General features: G+C 58.8%; 1 protein-coding gene across 8 annotated transcripts in view; it reads right to left on the reverse strand.

The window, feature by feature from the left end:
* Positions 1 to 4049: 4049 nt before the first annotated feature.
* The window catches only part of PLEKHG5 (pleckstrin homology and RhoGEF domain containing G5), a 76453-nt gene continuing 59553 nt past the window's right edge, over positions 4050 to 20949 (reverse strand). For all 8 annotated transcript variants that reach the window (XM_059716897.1, XM_059716896.1, XM_059716898.1 and 5 more), the window contains 15 exons: positions 20575 to 20738; positions 13094 to 13279; positions 12477 to 12647; positions 11843 to 11938; positions 11315 to 11365; positions 10611 to 10760; positions 10418 to 10528; positions 10183 to 10332; positions 9764 to 9901; positions 9564 to 9683; positions 9119 to 9251; positions 8410 to 8525; positions 7833 to 7990; positions 6512 to 7480; positions 4050 to 6178 (listed from right to left, as the gene is read on the reverse strand). In XM_059716897.1, coding sequence (XP_059572880.1) covers positions 6169 to 6178; positions 6512 to 7480; positions 7833 to 7990; positions 8410 to 8525; positions 9119 to 9251; positions 9564 to 9683; positions 9764 to 9901; positions 10183 to 10332; positions 10418 to 10528; positions 10611 to 10760; positions 11315 to 11365; positions 11843 to 11938; positions 12477 to 12647; positions 13094 to 13279; positions 20575 to 20738 — 2723 coding nt within the window. In that variant the 3' untranslated portion in view covers positions 4050 to 6168. The remainder of the gene's footprint in view (positions 6179 to 6511; positions 7481 to 7832; positions 7991 to 8409; positions 8526 to 9118; positions 9252 to 9563; positions 9684 to 9763; positions 9902 to 10182; positions 10333 to 10417; positions 10529 to 10610; positions 10761 to 11314; positions 11366 to 11842; positions 11939 to 12476; positions 12648 to 13093; positions 13280 to 20574; positions 20739 to 20949) is intronic.

Here is a 20949-nt window from a genome sequence, read left to right on the forward strand (position 1 = left end):
GGCGGGTCCTGGGGATTCCAGCACTGTGGGCGGCTTTCCCAGCCAAGATTGCCTGATTAAAGGGCTGCATCATTTTCTATCACACCCTCCATGGCTTGGCTGGAAACCATCCAGGCATTCACCCATTTGCATAGCTCTGTGATCAGATCAGGGCCTCTGCGGGGAACCCAGACTCCTCCCCCCCCCCCCCCCCACTTGTGGCATAGCTGAGTCAGTGCTCCTGCTCACCCCACAGCACCATCCTCCCACAGCCCAGGGGCTGCAGTGTGATGCCAATAGTACCAGCCGAGCTTAACACAGCAAGCCCCCTGGGCCCTGTCTCTGCCATTGGGTGCATGGCAAGGACCCTGCAAGCCAGGGAGGCCCAACTTCTCCCTTGCCCTGTGACCTGGCTCCCTGCCCCCAGCGCCTCACACCAGTGCTGGCTCCCACTCTTCCAGCATCCTGCTGCCCCATGCCCTGAGGTGGCAGGTGACCAGCAATGGACTGGGCTGTCTGACCCCCACCCCCATGCAGCCTCCAGCCAAGCCACCTCCTAGCTCTGTCCAGGACTGTGCAATGGGGGGAGCCTCCAGCCTGCCCCAGTGCTAGACAGCTGAACCCAGCGCTGCTGCTCATAGTCCTGCACCCCTCCCCACAACCTTGCACGCAGAGGGCAAGACCATCCCTGACCAGGTTGTAGAGGCCACTGCCATTGTTGCCAGCCCCATGTCAGGCAATCCTGTTTCTCCCTGGGCCCCTCACATAAAACAGGTTCTGAGTGCTGGCAGGGTTGGTGTGTGTCCATCACCCTCCTGCTGCAGGCAGCATGCCTAGCCAGCACTGTCCCCTCAAGTGGCTCCCAAGGCCAGGTACACAGGGGTCAGATCCTCCAGGCATCAAGTATCCCCCTGAACCACAGGTTAGACAAGCCCCTTGACATAGCACCACTTCATCCAGAGCAGTTTATGCACCCCTGAATGGGGCCGCCTACAGCTTCCCTCCACCCCTCAGGGGCTGGAGGCTACACACCACCCACAGCCTGCCCCCAACCAGGCTTTGCTGGGGCAGGACCAGCAAGAGGGGTACAGCCCCCTGAGCAGCTCAGCCAGCCAGTGTTGTCCCCCCAGAGACCTGTGCCAGGAGGTGATGCCAGCCCTGCCCCTGCCCCAGCATGGCACAGCCTTACCACTGAAGCAGCACTGACACCCTTAGAGGGCTGCCTTATGTAGGGAAGCAAGCCTGCTTCCTGCTGCACCTCTGCACACACAGCACAGTGAGAAACCAGCCCAGTCTGCAGAGCACAAGCAGCTCTGTCAGCTGCCTCCTTCTAGCACTGCCAGCCAGATGGGGTAGCACAGCCACCCACAGTGACTGTGACCTTGATTCTGCGGTTCCTTGGTTCCATAGCCCAAGCCCCAACCCCAGGACGCCGGGAACTGCAGGCTGGGCTTTCCCCTATCAGCCACAGCCCGTGACCTTGATTCCTCCTGGGGCATAAGTTGTGTTGCTATTCATCTGCACAGGGGCTGGGGCCTGCAGTTTGGAATGTAGCCTCAGACCCCTTTGCCCTGGCTCCTGCACCTTTTCACTTGGTCCCTGGATGTAGGACTGCTGTGCTGCTGTACACTGTTAAAAAGCCACCAAGTTCTACCCCAGAGGTACCTGCATTTAAGCCCAGAGCCAAGGAAGCCTTACGTATCCAAGGTTTGGATGATCAAGAGAGGTGGGTGGTTCAACCACCTGCCCACTTGTACTCGCAGCTGTCAGCTCTTTCCTGGAAAGCCTCTGAGTCTGACCTGCTGCCTCCACCCACAAGCCCAGCTCCTTTCCCGGCAGCAGCCAGAGGGCTCCAGTTATCAGGCAGGAACTGAGACATTGTTATTGGCTCCCCCATCCCTGAGCCACTGAGGAGAAGCAGGAGAAATAGAATTTGGAGTTGTAGGAAATAGAGGAGCAGACAGCATAGCAGCCTGCCAGCCCCTCCACCTTCAGGGCCCTGGGTCCCTGCCACTTCCAGCTTGGCTGCAAGCCCACACAGTACTCACCCAGGCTACCATCAAGGACCAGCTCTTCATCCTTGAGCCCGATCTGGGCTGGTCATAACAGGGTGATGCAGAGAGAAAGTCCTTTGTGGAGTGGCCAGCAAGCCGAGGGGGTCATGGCCTGGTACAAGAGCGACAGGCAAGCAGGCAGCCCATGTTCTTGCTAGCAGCCTGTGTGCCGTGACAGGAGGCGAGTGAGCACGAGCCCTGCCCACGGAGGCTTTTACACACACACCGCAGCAGAGGAAATACATGTTTGGAAATGAGTCCCGGGGTGTGAAACCACATGACAGCATCCTGGGGCTGCGTGCGCAGGGGATCTGCCTGGCAGGGTGCCCACTAGCACAGGGCAGCACTCAGGAATCCCAGCCTGGAATCCCTCTGTGGTTTGGGTACCCCCCACACCTCCCTTCCTGGGAGCCAGGCCCCTGTGGGCAGCAGCCTGGTCCCCTCTTGGTCCCTTCACAACTCTCCCACCTCAGGCCAGTGACCACAGTTCCTCATCCCTCAGGTCCAGCTCTGGTGGGAGAATGCCAGCGCACAGCCTTTGGGGGTGTTCCTGCCTTTGGAACTGGGAAGCACCGAGGGAGCAAAGAGGCAATTAGACATCTGCCAGCTTGAAGGCTCCTGACTCCAGGCCAAACTTGGGACAGGACACCCAGCACTCATTCTGGGAGCCACAGTGCAGGCACCATGGCCCCTGTCCCCAGGGCTATGAGAAGGGGCCACTCTGACACCACTCCCTGTAGGTGTTGTTGCTGATGCTGTCTGTCTCTAGCAAAGAGCAGCATGTGCATACATCTCCAGCGCTGACTCCAGGGCAGCTTGAACAGAGGCCATCTGCACAGCCCCATGGACACGACATGGCTCACTGCACTTTTGCATACAGCTCATTTGCTCCACCTCCTGTCCAGGAGTCCAAGCATGTGGCTAGGCCAAGCCTGGGCACCTGCCCTCACCAGGGCCAAGGGAGGGCCCTTGGGCAAGCCGTGTGGCTGAAACTCCTCATTCCTGCAGGAAGTAGACATGCACCGATATGCAGACACACAGATATTCACACATAGACAGACATGCATGCACAGATGCATGCAGATACGCATAGACACACGCAGGCAGGCAGGCATGCACACCTGTGGACACATACGCACACACACACACAGCACACACCCTGCATGTAGCTGAGCCCCTTTAGGAGCCAGAGCCATTCTTGCTGGCCAGGACCTGTAAAAGAGCATCTGCCTGGAGCAGGCCATAGTTGGGCCCCAGCACCATACTCCTGGCTGCATGGTGAGAGCCTCGGGATGCCCTGGGCTGGAGGAGGCCTGAGAGGCACTTAACACTCCAGATCAGCTGTTCCGTGGCAGCTTTGTTTCATCAACTGCCCCAAGCCATGTCATGCCCTGTGGGGGAGATACACAGGAGCTTTATGGCAGAGGGCAGGGCCCTGCTTGCAGGAAGCCCCCAGCCACCAGGTACCACAACCCCTCCTGCCACAGGAGGCACAGGCCTCCACCGGATGTGCTGTGTGGGGAGAAGCAAGCATCACCCCCCCCAGACCTTCTTCCTTCTTCCTGGGGAAACCCACAACTGCTTGCTCACAGTTTCTCCTTCCAGGTAAAACCACCACAGCAAGTGTGCTGTGTCAGGGGGTGGCAGCATCCAGGATGTGGGGCTGCCCCAAAACAGCAGGCCTGGACTGCTGTGGAGTGGAGGCCCTGTTCTGCACCCCTGGAAGCCCATGGGGTTCCCTGAGACCCCAGACAGCATAGGACTGGGAGGAAGGTTCTAAACATGCCCCAGGACTTGCCCCTGTCAGGGACTCATCAGGGCATCACATGGTGGATATTCTTGCCCCCACAGCTCCCCGGGACTATTGGGGGGGAGAACAGCATCCGGTGGCTCTCCTTCACCCCTGCCAGCCCCAAAGACCCTGCCCTTGCCTTAGCCTGGCAGTAAGTGTGAGATGCCAGAGCTGTGGAGCCAACAAGCCACCCCCAAGTCAGAAGGACAGGCGGACAGTGGAAGTGTGCGCTCAGCTATGTTTAATGCTTCACCTGTTAAATACTGCGTAAGTGGGATGTGCAGCAGGGAGTAGGTGCACTGAAGAGGTTAGTGTTAGACGACAATACCGGACAGCTCTGAAAACCCAGAGCACCACACTCCCTGGCCCCTCCACCCTCACTCCTCCCTGGCCCTGGCCCAAGGAGCACAGAGGGAGTGGCCAGGCCCCACATCCCCCACTGCTATGACACAGCTCTGGAAAACCCACTCCAAGATGAATAAGTATGCAGCTCAGGAACATGGCCTAGGGCTTCCTGCCAGGCACACCCTGCTCTCTCCCTCATCAGCACCCCCATGGGAGCCAGGCCACAGGGGCCATGTCTGTCAGTCCTGCTCCCATGCTGCTCCATCCAGCCATTCCCCAGGCACCTCTTTTCAGCAGCCTGTCCCACTGTCAGTGGGATGTGCCTGTTAGAAGAGGAGTGGCTGGTCTCCCCCACAGTCACTGGCTCCCTCAAGAGTGTGTGAGCCCCCAGCCTCACCCCAGCAAATGAAGCTGCAGCAACGAGCAAGGAGCATGCCCCACTCCCAGCTGAGCCAGGTCTGGGCAAGCAGCAGCCCCCTGCTCCTCAGTCTTCTCTTTTCTCTGGGGCACCGATGGTGCCTGCATTCCCAGCCACACTCTGCTGCCCTCGTGGCCCAACACTGCCAGCAGTTAAAGCCTGCCACCTTCCTGCCCACTGTGGCCTTAAGAGGCACCTGGTCATCATGGGTGCGTGCATGCAGCACTGTGCTTGCCAGCCCAGGGCCTGCCCACCACAGCCCTCTGCCCTCTGCACCCACTGCCAACATACTGATCCCTTCCCTGTATCTCAAGGGTATCTCCATAGAGCTGATGTCCAATATATCCCACCCAGTGTCCCAAAAGGAATACATAGCAGGGTGCATGGTGCCCACGGAGGTAAAACACTGGGGAGGCTATCCAGGACCAAGCAGACTGGTTAGGGGTGATGGAGCAGGAGCTGCCTGGGCTCTGGGGGCTCTTATGGTCACCCTGGCTTTGGCTCTAGGCTCCTGTTGGCATGTTAGACACACACCTTGGACCACTGTGGTCATTATAGCGAGGTTGCAGTTTCAGGATAGCTCCTCCTGCCAGGAAACACTTACATGTGCTCCCTGTCCCCCAGGGGAGATCACTTGGGAGCCCTGAGGTCAGCCAAACTGCCTTCCCCCACTTTTATGGGGTCAGCCCCTCTGCAGGAAAAGCAGGTAAAGTGCACTGGGCCCAGTACCCCCAGCTTGACTCTGGAGAGCAAGGGGCAAATGATCAGCTGCCCTGGGTCCCAGCTGGGCAGGATCACAAGCTGTGGGGCGGCTGCTGGGCCTGCTGTGTCCTGCCAGGATGAGGTGAGTGGTACCTGGGCAGCCTTGTCCCCACTGCAGGAAGCTAGCATGTGAATAACCTGCCATCGAGCATCGCAGAGCCCAGGACAAGAGGCACTGATGGCAAGGGTGTGACTCAGAGCTCAGCAGGGCCCTCCTATCACAGGGTCTGGGCAGGGCTCTGCCCAGCCTCTGTGTGCCTGTTCTGCACGCAGTGTTTCACTTGTGTCTCTCCTAGCTACATCCACGGAGGTGGCCCAGTGGGCAAGGCTGTCCTATGTCTGGCTGGTAATTGTTCCATGCAAAGCAGCGGGGCAGGTAAGTTACACCCTCTGCCTGATGCCTACCCCACAGTTCAGAAAGGGGCAGGCAGCTCCTGATGATGCCAAGTGCAAGGAAGAAGTTTCGAGCTGGCTGGAGTCCTGGGGAGGCCACCTGCCCTGCCCAGGCATCCTCCTTCGAGAGGCACTCAGTCACAGCTCCACTGGCTCACTGTTCCTATGTGTACATGCTCCCAGTACAAGCCCGCCCTGGGTGTGCACATGCACTCATGCCATCCTGGCACATACACCTGGTGCATGTGCATCTGCGTGCATGCACACCCATGCAGCCTGGTCCCTGCTCACCATGTGCAGGCACATGCATGCACACATGTAGACAGGGCAGAGGCCAGCTAGAGCTCCCGCCACCTTGGGCATGATGCTACATCGTCATGGAGAGGTGGAACAGGTGGTGCTGGCGTCACGCTCCTCCCATTGGCTCAGACCTCCCTGCAAGACACAGACAGAGCAGCTCTTAGCAGCCTATTGGTGGGTGCTCTCCAGGCCCATAGCCAGTTGCACATGCTACCCTCACTGTCTAAGAGCCCTCCCCTCACAGCATTATCTCCTCTTTACTGCAAGGAGATGATCTCCAGACTGCTGAGCTAGGAAGCAAGCTCCAACTGCAAGGAGGCTGTAAGAAGCCCTGGTTCTCCCCCGCCAATGCCCTGCATGGTGACCTGAGCACCTGAGACAGCCCAGCCCCCCGGTTCCTGGCATCAGCAGGCTCTACCCAGAGGCAGCCGGGGAGCTGGAAGCTGTAGCTTGGCTTGTAGCACTTACGAGGCAGTCAGCGTGGAGTTCAGAAGCAGTGTGGTCCGGAGCCTGTGGAGTTGCGCCAACGTCAGCTTGCGGTGCTGGGCCGCCTGTGGGTCTGAGAGTGTCCGGCGGGCAGTGGGCAGCTCTTCTGGGCAACACTCTGTCAGGGAGGTGCTGAGTGCCCGGCAGGGGACATCAGTGACCAGAGGCTCAGTTGGGGGTGTTCCTGCAGGGCTCCCTGCAGAGCAGGCAAGACCCTGGTGGAACACAGGCTCCTCAGGCTCCGAGAGCTCTGAGGCAGAGCTGCCACCGCTGCTGCTGCTGCAGGCACTCAGGCCACTTGCCCGGCTGCCCTGCAGGTTGCTGCTGTCCAGTGGGGCTCCAATGCATTTGCCACCCAACCCACTAGTCCTCGGGCAGCTGGCTGGGACCCCCACAACCGAGCCAGCCAGGAACACCACTCGCCCTGGAGATGAAGATGGAGTTGCGCACAGGTCGGAGAGGCTCTTGCTCTGGGTGAGGGAGGCCTCTGGGCCAAATGGGGAGGCTGCAAAGAGCTGCAAGAGGCTGGCCTCTGACTTGGATTTGAGCACACGGGCACGGCAGGGCAGGAGCTGCACGGGTGTCCGGCGGCGCAGCTTGGGCGAGATGCGCTGTGAGTCTTCCCCTGCTGGCCCTGGTGGCTGCACCTCCCCCAACTCCTGCAGGGAGGCAGGCGACAAGGTGCCATAGGCACTATCCATGGATGCTGACCAGGTGCTGCCGGTCTCCAGTGCCAGGCTGCTGTGGGTGCCAGGGATGGGGAGGGCACTGGCAGGCTCCCCACTCCCATTGAGGAGCTCCCGGGTGGGCGTGGTAGATGAAGCGGTGGTACTTATGGAGGTCTCATCTGATGGTGAGCTGAATGGCTCCACCTCGAAGTCTGGGGAGGAGAGCTCCCCACTGGCATCCACCACCACCACCGAGATGGTCTCTGTGGAGCTATCAGAGGGGCTGAGAGGGAGAGAGGCTGTCAGGAAGGAGCTGAAGGCATGGGGAGACTGGGCAGGGTATGGGGCTGGCAGTGAGATGCTGCAGACAGCAGGACCAGGTAGGGGCATGAGCAGACAGTGAGGGGAGGCAGCCCCTGTGGTGGGGAGAATCCCAGTCTGCAAGTGTCTGGGCCATTCCAGCAGCAGGTGGCTCCAGCTCCGGGGTGCACTACCCACTGGCTGGTCACTGCAGATACATCACTGGGGTCAAGTTCCCCATCTCCACCCCACCCGAACGGGCCTGAAGTCCTGGGGGGGGGTGTGGGAGCACTGGGCTGTACCATGTGGGCATGTGTGGGTGGGCTGGGCCATACCACTGCTGGGAGTCAAGACTGTTGCTGCTCTTGCGCAGGATGGTAGGCGAGCTGGCAGCCGAGGCCCCACTCTCCCCGTCCTCCTCCTCCTGCAGGCTCTGCAGCTGCTGTCGCTGGCTGCGCTGGTGCTCCTGGACACGCAGCTGCTGCAGCAAATTCTGCAGGCAGACAGAACAGCCTTTAACATGGAAATGCTGCATACTGTGACATGCCCCCATGACCCACTGTCAGGAGCAGCCTGCTTGGCCGTAGCCTGCTTGAGTGTCCTGTCCCAAGACAGCAGCTCACTCCCTTATCACCCAGAGCTAGCAGAGAGAAGGTTAGTGGCCTTGCCACACCAGGGCACACAGCTCACCCCTACTGCCATGGAGACTCTGCCCCCATGCATGGGCCATGGGCACACACCATGCTATTCCATGGGTACCCAGCATAACACAGGCAAAACCAGACCAGGCACCATGCCAAAGCCAGGGCCACAGCACTGGCCATGGGGCTGTTTCCTCCCCACAGGAACACCAGCCCCACAGAACCCCCACTGCCTTGAGGCACAGACCTTGCTGGATGCTCCAGGCATTACCTGGGCATTGTAAAGTGCATCAGTCCATCCACGGCATAGGGACTGCCCGCTGGCCTGGAAGGTGTAGGCACCCACAGCACTCCGAAACTCATTGAGATAGATCAGGAGGAAGGAGCCTGCCGGGGGCACAAGCAGGCAGAAGCCAGGTGTAAGCAAGGGGCTCCCCCAGGGACCTGCAGCAGAGGCACTGTCTTACCAGTGCAGGCCAGACCAGAGATATGCTGCCTGGCCAGGGGGATGCCCGTATCCCCAGGCTAGGCTGGGCAGACAGCAGAGCCTGCTGCAGGGTGAACACAGCTCTAGGGCAGGCCAGGGTAGTACGGAGGTAGGTTCAGGCCACCAAATGCCAAACTCCTTTGCAGAAGGGCAGAACTGATGGTGCAGGAAGATAGGCCATGCAGCACCTAGAAGGCATGGGCAAGGGTGGGTCCAGCTGGCAACAGCCCACATTGGGCATGGTGGCATGATGGGGCTCTTTCCTCTGCCCTTAAAGCTAGCATCATCAAGAGGTCAGGTCTCTGTGCCCAGGATGGCAAAGGGAAGAGTCCCAGCTGGCAGGGCAGGGGGAAGGAGGGGAGTCCTCAGGTGACCTCTCCCAACTAAGGCAAGGCAGGATGGCTCTGCTGGACCACGAGGAAAAACTCAAAAGGTGAGAGAGCAGTGCAAAGCCCCGTGCCCACCCCAGCCCTCAGACCCGCATGCTCCTCACCAGGGTCCTTGAGCTCCCGGCAGACAATCTTGTCCACCAGCAGAGGCTGCCGGACAACCTTGGTGCGCTCAACCTTCTTCACTGGCTTAGTGATGAGGAAGAGGTCCGTGAAGAGGAAGCAGTAGACATCCATCTGGGGGCAAGAGCCATAGGCCATGGGACTGTGTTGCAGTACAACTGGAGGGCAGGGACTCCTCAGCCCAGGGGACACCCCTAGGCAATGTCACACCATTGACCTCAGTTGGGCTAACCCTCCCAGTGGGCAGGGGAAGTGCCCCCAAGAGCAGCTGCAGTCACAGGCACTGCCACCCACCCAGAAGCTTCTGTGTCAAGCCCACAGCATCCAAGAGAGAAGCCAGGGAGGCAGTGTCTTAACCACAGAGCCAAGATATTGATAAGTCGAAGGCCAGCTACAAGGGGCTTCTGCTCTGGTGGTGTCCCTTACCTTGCTGTCTTTACCTTCCTTCATCTTCAGGCTGCCCTCCAGGAGGAGCTGCCGTGTATCCTCAGGGGAGGCACCTGGGATGGGGGCTGTCAGATCTAGGCGCAGGAACTCCTTCAGGAGCTGCAGGGCAGAGCAGAGAGGCAGTCAGGGTGTGGTGTGCAGGGCACACCTAGCCCTGGCCAGCTTCAGCCCCAGCCTACCTTGTCCACCTCATCGGTGCTGCTCTCCACCACCTCGTAGGCATCAATGCGGCTGATGATGGCAGCCAGCCGCTGCTGTTCCTGCCGCTGCCGCATCCGTGAGTTCACGTGGTTGATGAACTGCTCCACTGAGGTGATCTGCAATGGCGGGAGCGCTCAGAGCAGACACCAACAGGCTTGACTCACAACCTCTGCCAGGGTGTCAGTCCCCCTGAGCACAACTGACTCCTGCTGCAGAAGCTGGGGACAATTCCCTGTGCAGCACCTTCCATAAGCAGCTGTGTCCTCAGGCAGGGCACAGGGTGCCCCAGCCTGGCACAGCGGCATGCAGACAGCAATGCCCAGGTGCATGCTGTCTAAGCAAAACAGGCATTTCCCTCCCAGCCTCCCTGGTGTCCAGGCATCCCCTGACAGGTTACCATAGTGATGATAGCATCCCTGGTGCAGGCATCATCTGTCTTCTTCAGCACTGACTTAAGCAGGAGCGGGTACTTGGTGAGGCGCTGGTGCGGCTTCACCAGCATGTCGCTGAGCTTCAGGCGGTTGCACTGCTTGTGCTTCTCTGCCCACTGAAAACACAGGGACAGGGTCAGTGGGGCTAGGCTGTGGGGGGCCTTGGCATCATCCCTGCCCCCACCCCATCTCAGGACTTACTGTTACGTAGACGCGGAAGAGGTCGCTGTCTCTCAGCAGCATGCGCATGTACTCCATGCAGCCCTCCTCCTCCATGCAGTATCGGATGTAGGGCTGGAAGAGAGTGCCAAACTGCACGGCAAGTAAGACCACTCAGTGGGTGCACAGAACCCCCCACCTGAGCCCCCAGCCCAGGCACGGGCACCCCACCTACCGCTTTGAACCCTTTCAGGAAGTCCACAGGGTCCAGCAGTGTCCTGGTCCTACGGGCCTTCTCCAGCACAGGGAACATCACACTGTCCCACAGCGAACAGTGCAGCTGGATGATCTCCTGGATGTTGCTGAACAGGCGCTCAGCTTCTACCTGCAGGGAAGGCAAGGCATGGCAGCAGGGTCAACTCAGAGCAAGGCAAGGATCACCCAAGAGGGCCTAGCAGGAGCATGCACTGCAGCCAGGAACTCCCTGTATGCTGGCCCACAGGGCAGGGGACCGCGATTGCCTCCTTCCCTTAGCTTCTCCAGCAGCCCATGAAACATGCTTGGAGTTGGCATAGGCTGTGCTGCCTCAGAATAAGGACATGCTCACTGCAGGGCCCTGGGGGATGGGGGTCTCACCACATGCTCTGTGGGGCTCTCCACTGGTCCCAGAAGCTGAGCTTCTGGTGTTTATCCCAGGGACCCAAGCCTAAGTCCTGCCCCTCAGCAGCAGGAGTAGGAGGTGGGACCCCCTCTTCGTCTGACACCTCCCACGTCCCTGTGACACTGCACTGTGTGGATGGAGGGAAGGGCTGGTTAAGGGGCACACATTTCCCTGAGGTGGCCTGTGGTGCAGGCTGTTGAGAGCCCCAGGCTCAGGCCCAAGAAACACTCTGTGGCCAGCAGCCCTTGTCCATTGTCCTGTCTCCGCCAAGCCCTTACCTCACACAGCAGCCCCAAGTCCTGCAGGCTCAGCAGACAGCAGAGGAAAAGCTGCACAAATAAGCAGAGAGCATAGTGTAGAGCAGATACATCCAGCCCCCCAGTAAACTTCCCTGGCACCTGCCAGGGTCTCCAGCCTGTACGAAAAGTTACAGGGACCAGCAAAGGCAGAGCCAACCTGCCTGGGTTGCCCTGTGCCCTGGCTGGTCTCTCAGCTTCTCTTGCCCACTGGGGGCTGGAGGCAGGGAAGGGCTGATAGGTGCACCACAGAATCCTGCAGGAGGGGCCAAGACTGCTCACAGCAGGGTGAGGGCCAGCCACCCACAGAACCTGTCCACCCCTGCTCCTAGCATGGACAGAGCCACATGACAGGCCCATGGCTTGGTCCTCTGCCCCTAGCACAGTCATCACTGCCTCCCAGGACCAGGAGGTCTCTGCGACCGCACCCCCAAGGATTGTCCCCTTGGCTGGCCCTCTGGGAGGCTGGCTCTGCCCAAGTGCCTGTGGCAGGGGTGGGATGGGACTCACATCTGTGATCACTTTCAGTTTCCGGATGTAGGTAGCCTCTGTGTGCAGCAGCTCCCAGATGGCCTCCTGCTGGTGGCACTGCCGGCGTGTCAGGGCCTACAGAAGGGCACAGAGAGCTCAGCACCAAGGCTGTGGTGCCAAAACCCAGCAGCTGACAGAGGCAGCAGCAACACCAAGGAAGATAGCATCTCGCAGCCCAGCCTCCATGGTGACAGCACTCCCACCTGCCACTATTGGCCCTAGGCTCCAAGGCAGCTTAGGCAAGGCTCAGGGCATGCAGGCTCTAGGGAATCAGATACCACCAGGATAGCACTCCAGGCAGGAGCAGGGAGGAGCCCAGGAGATAAAGCCCCCACCCCACCTGCTTGGCCACCTGATGGGACCAGGGGAGGCTCAGGGCAGCTGCTATGCTTGACCAGCTGCACACAGGCACTGGGAGGGGACAAGGATCCCCAGGGACTCAGCAGCAGCTGGAAGCATCTCTGCAGGAGGCTCCTGGTGGCAGGCAGCAGGCCCCCGCCCCTGCCTCAGCCCAATGCACCTGCCCATAGCCTACAAAGGGTGCCAGGGCTGTGGCAACCCCCATCACGGCAGGCTGGCTTGAGTCAACATCCACGAGTGCATTGTGCCCCACCTCTGTGCCCTCAATGATCTCCTGCCAGCTGTCCTCCATGAACAGATTGGCATCATCACCCTTCTCCTCCCAGGAGTCCTTGTCAAAGTAGAGCTGCTGTGGGGGCTTGGGGAGTCCTAAGATGCTGTAGCTGTGGAGCCTGCTCTCCAGCTGCTCCATCTTGTCGATCTCCTGGAGGGAAGAGCACAGCACCCTGGTCAGGAGTCATGGCCTAGGCATGTCTGGACCCCCTTGAGGCAGCTTGCTCCAGGGAGCAAGAGCAGAGCTCCCAGGTTCCCAGCCCCACAGGCGAGGAAGGGATCGGGCAGGTATCTGAGCCCTAAGCAACATGGATGCATGGCCTGACTATTAGGAGATTCGTGCCAGGAGGGGTGGGCAGAGTCACTGCCTAGACTGCTCGCATGCATGGGCAGCGTGGAGATCAGAGGGCACCCAAGGGAGTGGGACCAGACCTCCCCAGATCGCACAGTGCCCACAGGCAGTGGAAAGTGGAAAGGTATGGGGTATGGACTGCACTGCCCACCCTCCCTGTCCCTTCCATGCCACTGCAGAAGCCCTTAGCAGTCACTCCCCACCCAGCCCTAGATACTGTGGCTCAGCTGGCTCACACAACCTACCCGTCCTGATGGGCCAGTGCTGGCACCGGAGCCAAAGAAACCACTGAAGCGGCTGGCAGCACGGTTCTTCCAGGTGTCGCTGCTGCTGCTAGGCAGGGAGCTGCTGCCATGCAGTGCAGGCTCAGCCCCTGGGATGCTTGTGTCCCCCAAGAACTCAGTCATATTCTTCCTCCGTCGACCTGGTGCCTGGAACAGGCAGAGTAGAACCAAAACCTGAGGCAGCAGCAAGGAGTGCACAGCAGACACTCACTCTGTCTCTCCTTGCCCTGGCAGCATCCACAGGAGCCAGCACCTTGCCTGCACCACCTACATGTGGGGTGTGCACAGGTGGGTATAACCCTGCACCCCTGGGAGCTGCCTGTCCCATGTACTTGTTCCTCTCTGGGTGCCAGAGGTGGAGGCTGTGGCCAGAGACACTGAGCATGTTCTGGGCAGCTCACTGGGCACTGGTCTGTTGGGGATGCCCAGCACCAGGCACCTGCAGCTTATGGTGCTGGTGATCACTACTTCCCTACCACTTGTGAGGCTGAGGAAACTCAGGACCAGGGGCCATGTTGGGTCCCAAGCACCACCACTCAATGCAGTGGGCAGTGCTGGCCCCCTGGGCCTCAACTCTCAAGGAAGCAGGCTCTGCAGGTTCCTGCACCACTGGGCCCTGCACCAATGCTGCTAGAGACGGATGGAGATATCTCCATGGGCTCACCCAGGTGGCTACAGCCCACCAGTCCCTGCAGAAGGGACCTGTGCACCTCAGCTCCAGAGCAAAGCCCAGAGCCCTGCCATAGCCTCATGTGGGAAGGTGGGAAAGAGCAAATTCCAGGCCCCTTTGTGTTTTCTATGGCTCCATGAGCCCCACGACCCCAGCTCCCCAGCGGGTCATGCTCCCTATGCATCAGGAATTGCATCTGCAACAGCTCATCTCTGCCCTTCCAAGCAGAGATCAGCAAATGACAGCCAGACAATGCTGCTTGCTGTGGGCACACAACTCCCAGCTGCCTCTGCAGCCCTTGCCTGTGGGATGGATGGGTGCACAGAGCTCTACACTCTTCACCCAGACTCTTGAGTCAGGCTGGGCTCAGCTTGGTCTCCACAGCCCATGGGCTACAGCCATGTTCTCCAACCCCATAGCATACCCCTCAGTTTAGCACCTTTGCTCTCTCAGAGCTGGTCCCAGTCCCTGGACCACAGTATTAGCACAGGCAGGCACCAGCAGAGTGGGAAAAACCCCAAGTACTAGCATTGCCAAACAGTGCAGTGAGACCTCTCCACCCCAAGCTGTCAGGGGACAGTTAAGTCTGTGGCCTGCCAAAGGCACACAGGAGCAGCCCAGCCCATGCCCACATCAAAAACAGCCCAGACCTAGCTGGAGCCCCCACTGCTTCCCTGATACCACACTCCTCCCATCTCCTGATGGAATCACTCCAGGTGCTGACCTGCTCAGGCTGTCCCTCTCACTCCAGAAGCTGAAGCCAGCAGCTGTCTACCTCCACCCTCACCACTACTGAGACACACAAATGTACCCTTCCTCTTCATGGAGGCAGTGCCCGAGTGCCTCACAGCAGCATATTCACTCAGTCTCTCAATACCATCCCACCCAGATGCTTGCCCTGCCGCTGGGGGCAGGGGGAGCTGAAGGACACAGGGGTTCAGTGCCCAGGGCCATGGAGGGGGAGCAGCAAGGCCATGTAGCATAGCAGCATAGAGGAAGAACCTTGGCCATGGGCCTGGACCTAATGCCAGGCACTGCCCAGAGGGCTCAGACCCTGACCAGCTGCAGCACCTCTCCCATGAACCCCTGGCCCTCCACACACTGTCTGAGCCAGACTTAGGAGGTCTTGGTCCCTCCCTCCCACACTCCCCTTGCTCTCCTCTTGGCGGATCAGAGCACCTTGCCCAGTTCCCTGAGCTGCAAACCGAGCACAGCTGCAGGCAGCAGTGCCTTGCCCCTCCTGCCTGCCCCACAGCACACTGACCTGGCTGACCACGTCCCTGGAGGGAATCCTTGTGTCGCCCTCACTCATGGAGCATAGGCCCCCTCCAAGCCTTGAGGGGGGCCAAACATCACTGTAATGCCTGGTTTCTCCTTCATGCCAAGCCTGAGGTAGTGCCCAATGCGTGCCAAGGACAGGGCCACAGAGGAAACAATGTCTGACCCTTGCGTGGGTGCAGGGCACCCACCTGAGCCCCACAGCAGGCCAGGCCAAGTCCTGGGGGCCCCACAGCAGAGCAGAGACTCAGGGGGTCTTCCCTCAGCCCCAGTCCCCAGCAGAAAGCACCCAGCCCTGCTCTGGAGGGATTGAGAGTCTACTTGACAAAGGGAGGTGGGGCCTGCAGAGAAAACCTAATTACCCTCCTGTCTAGATAAACTAAACAGATTGGAGCCATTCAGCGGTCAAGATCAAAGCCCCAGGACTGCTGCAGCCTGGTGTGCTGGCCTGGCAGCCTTTCCAAGCCCTTTCCCTGCCCAGGAGTCAGGAGCACAGGCAGCAGGAAGGGTACTAATGAGTCTGAGAGCAGCTGGCTGCAGATAAGGAACCCTTCCTCTAGGCTGCAGACTGTGCTGCAAAGGGCCTCCAGCTGTCAATCACCCATCAGGACCTACAGCTCCTTGGGCCCAGGGGCAAGTGGCCTGGAGGGAGGAGTGGGTTTCTACCTGGCAGCTCCCCAAAGCAGTACCCTGGTGCTGTGGGGGTAGCTGCTGCTGCTGGAGCTACGCCTCTGGAGCTGTTCCTCTCTTGCATTGTGCCCCTGCAGCCAGCTCCCTGTATGCTCGCAGATGACAAGCCAGCCTTATCCTACCCGCTTTGCCCAGGGATGGCTACTGCCTGGCAGCATGCCTGGCTGCCACCTGTCACTCCTCACAGATGCAGCCTACCCGCTCCCCCTCCGGCACCCCCCTGGCCACACATGTTCCCTGTGGGCTGATGCAGGGCAGAGATCTGTGTGCCTGGCCTTTGGAGATGGAACCCCTGCCCACTAGGAACATGCCAGGGTGCAGGGCTTCCCCTCCGTCTCTCAGCACAAGGATGCCGGTATTGTCAGCTGCCCACACCAGGCGCATACCTTCTCCTGGCACTGTGCTAATGGCCTTAGAGTATCTTGCAGGCTGGCCCAGGCAGGGCAGTCACAGGGCTGGGGCTTGCACTGCCCTTTATAACCAGATGATGGTGAAGGCAAGTGACTGGTGCTGCCTGCTGACGCCCCCAGAGTTCACTCCTGGGGACACTCCTATCCCAGACCCTGTGAGGAGTTCTCCATGTGCTGTTATACTCATGTGGTCATGACACTGGATGTACTCAAGCACAAGTTCTGCCTGCTGGCAGCCCCAAGAACCTTGTGGAGGGAAGCACCTGGACACCCATCTGACATGTCTGCACAGGGGCTGGAATCAGAGTAGCTGAAGACAACCCATGATGGGACTAGCTGCATCCATAACGGTGGGAGCAAGGGATTGTGAAAGTCTGGACAGAGGGGCTGAAAGAGCAGAGGGGCAGAAGGGGTGCTCCCACAGGCAGGCTAGGCATAGCTAGGCAAGGAAGTTCCCCAGGGAAGTGAAACTGCTGCCCTGTGTCCCAGAAGCCAGAGTGACCCCTGCTCCTGAGCACTCTCTCATCAAGGGGCAGGAGCCCAGCCTCCATTTCCAAGGGGATCCCACCACGCTGCCCCTGAGGATACTCACTCTGTTTGTGCACCCTGCCACCTCCTGTCCCAGGTGGTCTCTGGCTGCCCTGTGGCAGTCCAGCTCCAGAGCTTGCATCTCCCCCCTGAAGCATGGCCTAAATCCTCGGCCACTGGCATTGCTCTGCCGATGCTCCTGGCTTGCTGGCTTCTCTCCTGCTGGGGTCATCCCCAGGCCAGCCATCCTCGTGGGGGGGCGGGGAGCCCCCAAAAAAGCATTGTAATGTTGGATTCGCTCAGCCACAAACCCAGGGGACACCGCCAGCTTTTCCACCAGGGTAGGTATCCTAGCTGGGGTCGGGGGGCTTCCAGGGAGAGGGCTGAAGCGCGTGAGGTAGCTCTGCTCAGGGACCTGGTAGGTCCTATCATTTTTGAAATACCAGGTCTTGGATCGCGGGCTCAGCATCAGGCCGACTGTGGTGGAGGCCCAGACTGGAGCGAAGTCTGCTCTTGCAGCAAGGGTTGGGTGAGCCCTGTTATCATCCTTTATCTGAGGCCAGGAGTCCACAGTGCAGCCCTGGAAGAGGGTTCAAGGGAAGCGAGTGGAGCCCTGCTCACACCTGCCTGCCAGGAACCATAGGGCCTTTCGGGGAGCAAGCTACAGAGGCACTGCCCAGCTGGGGCGGCACACCCCTGGTGAGGACTCTGAGACAAGCCAATCCTGCGGCAGGTCAAGAAGTTGCAGCCCAGACTAGGACAGGCTCCAGTACCAGGCCCTCAGAAATGCAGTGCACACTGAAGACTAGTTCCTGTTTGCCTTTGTTGTGGCAACCAGCCCTGATCTTGGTATCAGCATCGACCCCACCTACACCAGGCACACGCAACCACTGCCAGCTGGCAGGAGCTGGGTGTCTCCTGACACCCCCACTGTCTGTCTGCATACAGATTATGGGGCTGCGTGCTGCAAGCTGGGCAGAGAAGCTGCTCCCAGCCCTGGCACCCCACACAGGATCTGCTGCAGTGTCAGCTGTGAAGGTGTGGGCAGCCCTGCCAGGCTGAGCACCTGCCCCAACTCAGACTACCAACAGCTCTGTCCTGGCAGAGCAGGACCTGCCACCTCACAGCTGTGAGGCAATGAAGTGTAAGGAGCTGAGACAGAGGCAGGAGTGGGCCTTCCTGCCTGCAGCAAAAACAGCCCCTGCCTGGGCTCAGCACAGAGAGAAGCTTTATGTGGGGGTGGGGGCAGGGGTAAGGGTTGAAGCCAGCTACCAGGAGTGGTGCCAGGCTGTCTCTCTCAGGAAACAAGGCCCAGACCTGGACACTGTCAACTGGGGCTACAGGACATGCCAGGATGGGCCACAAGCACTCTGCTACCTGTGCAACAGCTCTGGCAGAAAAGTGCACCTGCCTGCTCCCAGATGAGGTGGCACTGGCCAAAGGCCTGGGCTTTGCCCCAGACAGGCAGCCAGGCCCAGCAGCCTGGTTCCTACCCTGCCGTTGTGTATGCACCCAACAGAGGCAGAGGCAGCAGCAGAGGCAAAGGCAGGGCTGCACAGTCCCATCGGTCAAGCTCACATACCAGGCAGGGTCACACACACACATCCTCACAAACCACCCACCCCACACACACCTCAGAGTCCCACCAGACAGGGCCTCTGGCCACTGCCCTGTCTCACTTGTTGCAGATGCTTCCCAGCCCTCTACCTTGAAGCCCAGGCAGAAGGGGAGCCCAAACAGCCAATTCAACACTGCCCTCTACTGACGCAGGCCCCAGCTTCACTGCCATGAAAACACAGTGCCTCATGGGCCCCTTCCAGGAGCCAGCAGCCAGCCACCTGCTGTTGGCCAGGTGCTTAGGAAGGTTCCTGGGGCCAATGGAGAGAGAGCAGCCAGATCCTGGGACTCCTGGCAGCAGGCTGAGAGTTAACTTCAGGTGCATCTGTATGGCCTGGGCTCACCCCTGGCTGTGACATGGCTCCACCCCACCCAGCTGTTTTCACCATGCTCATCCTACCCTCTTTTCCCTGCCCTGGCTATTTGCTCTGTCTCCTAGCAGCTCTTCTGGTTCCCACAGTCAGGACTTGCAAAGCGCAGCTGGTGCTCAGAAGAGGTGACAGGCGTCAGGCTGATGACAAGGGAGGTGGCACTGTACGGACACCTAGCTAAACAGCAGGGGTCCCTAACAGCTTGCATCGACTAGTTTGTGTCCTGTGTCAGGAGCACCCTGTGGCAATGCAGGAACCAACTAGTGTAGACACACAGAGGTCGAGGAAACAGATTGTCAAAATGTTTCTGAGTGAACTCCAGTCCTGCTACCAAAAAGCGGTGAGAGAGGACGGAGAAGATACAGCCAACTCCACTTGGCAAAGGGACTCTTGGCAAAGGCTATTTAAGGACACTCTGAGAGGCGGAGTGTTCAGCTATAATGAAGATGACAGTGACCCAACCAGACCTTGAAACAACAACGATGACAACAGCAGTGTCAGCAGCAGCGGAAGCAACAGTGAGCGTGACAGTGACAACAAAAAAGATAGGGAATAAACGGACAATGTAAACCCCAACAGCAGGGGGAGAACTAAGAGACTACATTACAGAAAGGACTGTGGACAGGTGTGCGGGAACGCATCGATGCACAGGTGTGACCATTGTAATGTGTGCGCGGGGTTTAAATACATTTAAGATTTGCGTAGAAATGCTTATGCGGAATGCTGCGTGTGCATCTATGTAACTATGTAACTATATATATATATATATATATATATACACACACACACACACACAAATATATTTTTTTTTAAACCCCAAATCCTCTGGCATTTGGTCTGCCAAATGAACTACAGGGGCCACTTGGCACTGTGTTGGAAGTACAGGTATATATATATATATATATATATATATATATAATTTTTACCAAAAAAACTCCTCCAGCCATGCCTCAGCACCTACTAAGAGTATGCAGAGCTCACAGCCTCTTCTTGGCACTGTGCCTCCTGAGTCCCTGCCACAGTGGCAGCTGGAGCAATCTTCCTTCACCCTCTCAACCCTGCCTGGACTCTGCTGCCTGGCATCTGCTTTAAGCTCAACCCAGAGGCAGCTGCATTCCAGGGAGGGAGGGAGGGAAGGAAGCAGTTCTAAGCCAATATGTAGGAGGCACTTGCACCCTGCAGATTGGGAGATACAGGAGATGATTGGCAGGGGGAGAAGGATGGGAGGAACTTTGTGGTACAGCTTGTGGGGGGAGGGACTTCCCCACAACATGGCCTTGTCCCTGGTGTGCAAACAATCCACTGGGGCTGACAGATGGAAGATTTGCTTATGGACCACAACTGCACCTTATCAAGGAGCCAGGCCCTGGTGAGCTGAAGCTATCACTTAACAAATAAACACATGCCCAGCTATGGCTCCATTTATTGCCCACGTCCTGATCCTATCTGCCTACTGGCTAGTTACAGAAATACAGACATGATGCAGTGGCAGCCAAGGTTCAGAAGAGAGAAAGAAGAGCCCTCTCAGCTCGAGGAGATACCACCCACCTGTGGGGCCAGCTGCCTGACCACACTGTCTCTGCTCCATAAGCCAGGTCATGCTGCTAATGCAGAATGAGGAACCTCTAACAGCCCCCACAGTCCAGCCTGACCTGAAAATCCACTACAAGTGCAATCTCCCCAGAGCCCACCAGCATTGGCTATGAGGACTTAGCTGCCTCTTACATTGAATGACATTTCTTCCAGATAGCCTTTGCCATGGGCACTTCCTCTCAGATGTGGCAGCACAGTGGTGCCTACTGAGTCTTGCCACGTGGCTCAGTGACTCCCACTTGTTTCCCATGAGCACAGACCACACCAGACCATGGCCACACTCACCAGGATGTCCATGCTCTCCCGGTGGAAGAGTGGCTGCTCCAACTGGTCGGGCACAGAAGTGAAGAGGACAGTGGAGCCAGCACCTGAGGACCGCAGGATGGGCAGGCTCAGGGATCTGAAATCTTTCACAGCCTGCTCCACCTTGAGTTCATCTCCAGGTTTGGCTACGAAGGAAGCACAGGTAGGGCCATCAGTGGCAGAGCTCCTGTACAGCACCCACCCACATGCTGGGGCTAGCTGGTCATGTCCTCTGAGCACAGGCAGGGTTACCCACACAAGCATGCTGGACACCCACCAAGGGCACTGCCAGATAGTCTGAGAACAGGAATAGTGCAGGGTCTGGGGAACCCGCAGCAACTGCAGCACTATCAGCAC

Source organism: Alligator mississippiensis, chromosome 13 (genome assembly GCF_030867095.1).
Source record: "Alligator mississippiensis isolate rAllMis1 chromosome 13, rAllMis1, whole genome shotgun sequence".
Classification (NCBI taxonomy): Eukaryota; Metazoa; Chordata; order Crocodylia; family Alligatoridae; genus Alligator; species Alligator mississippiensis.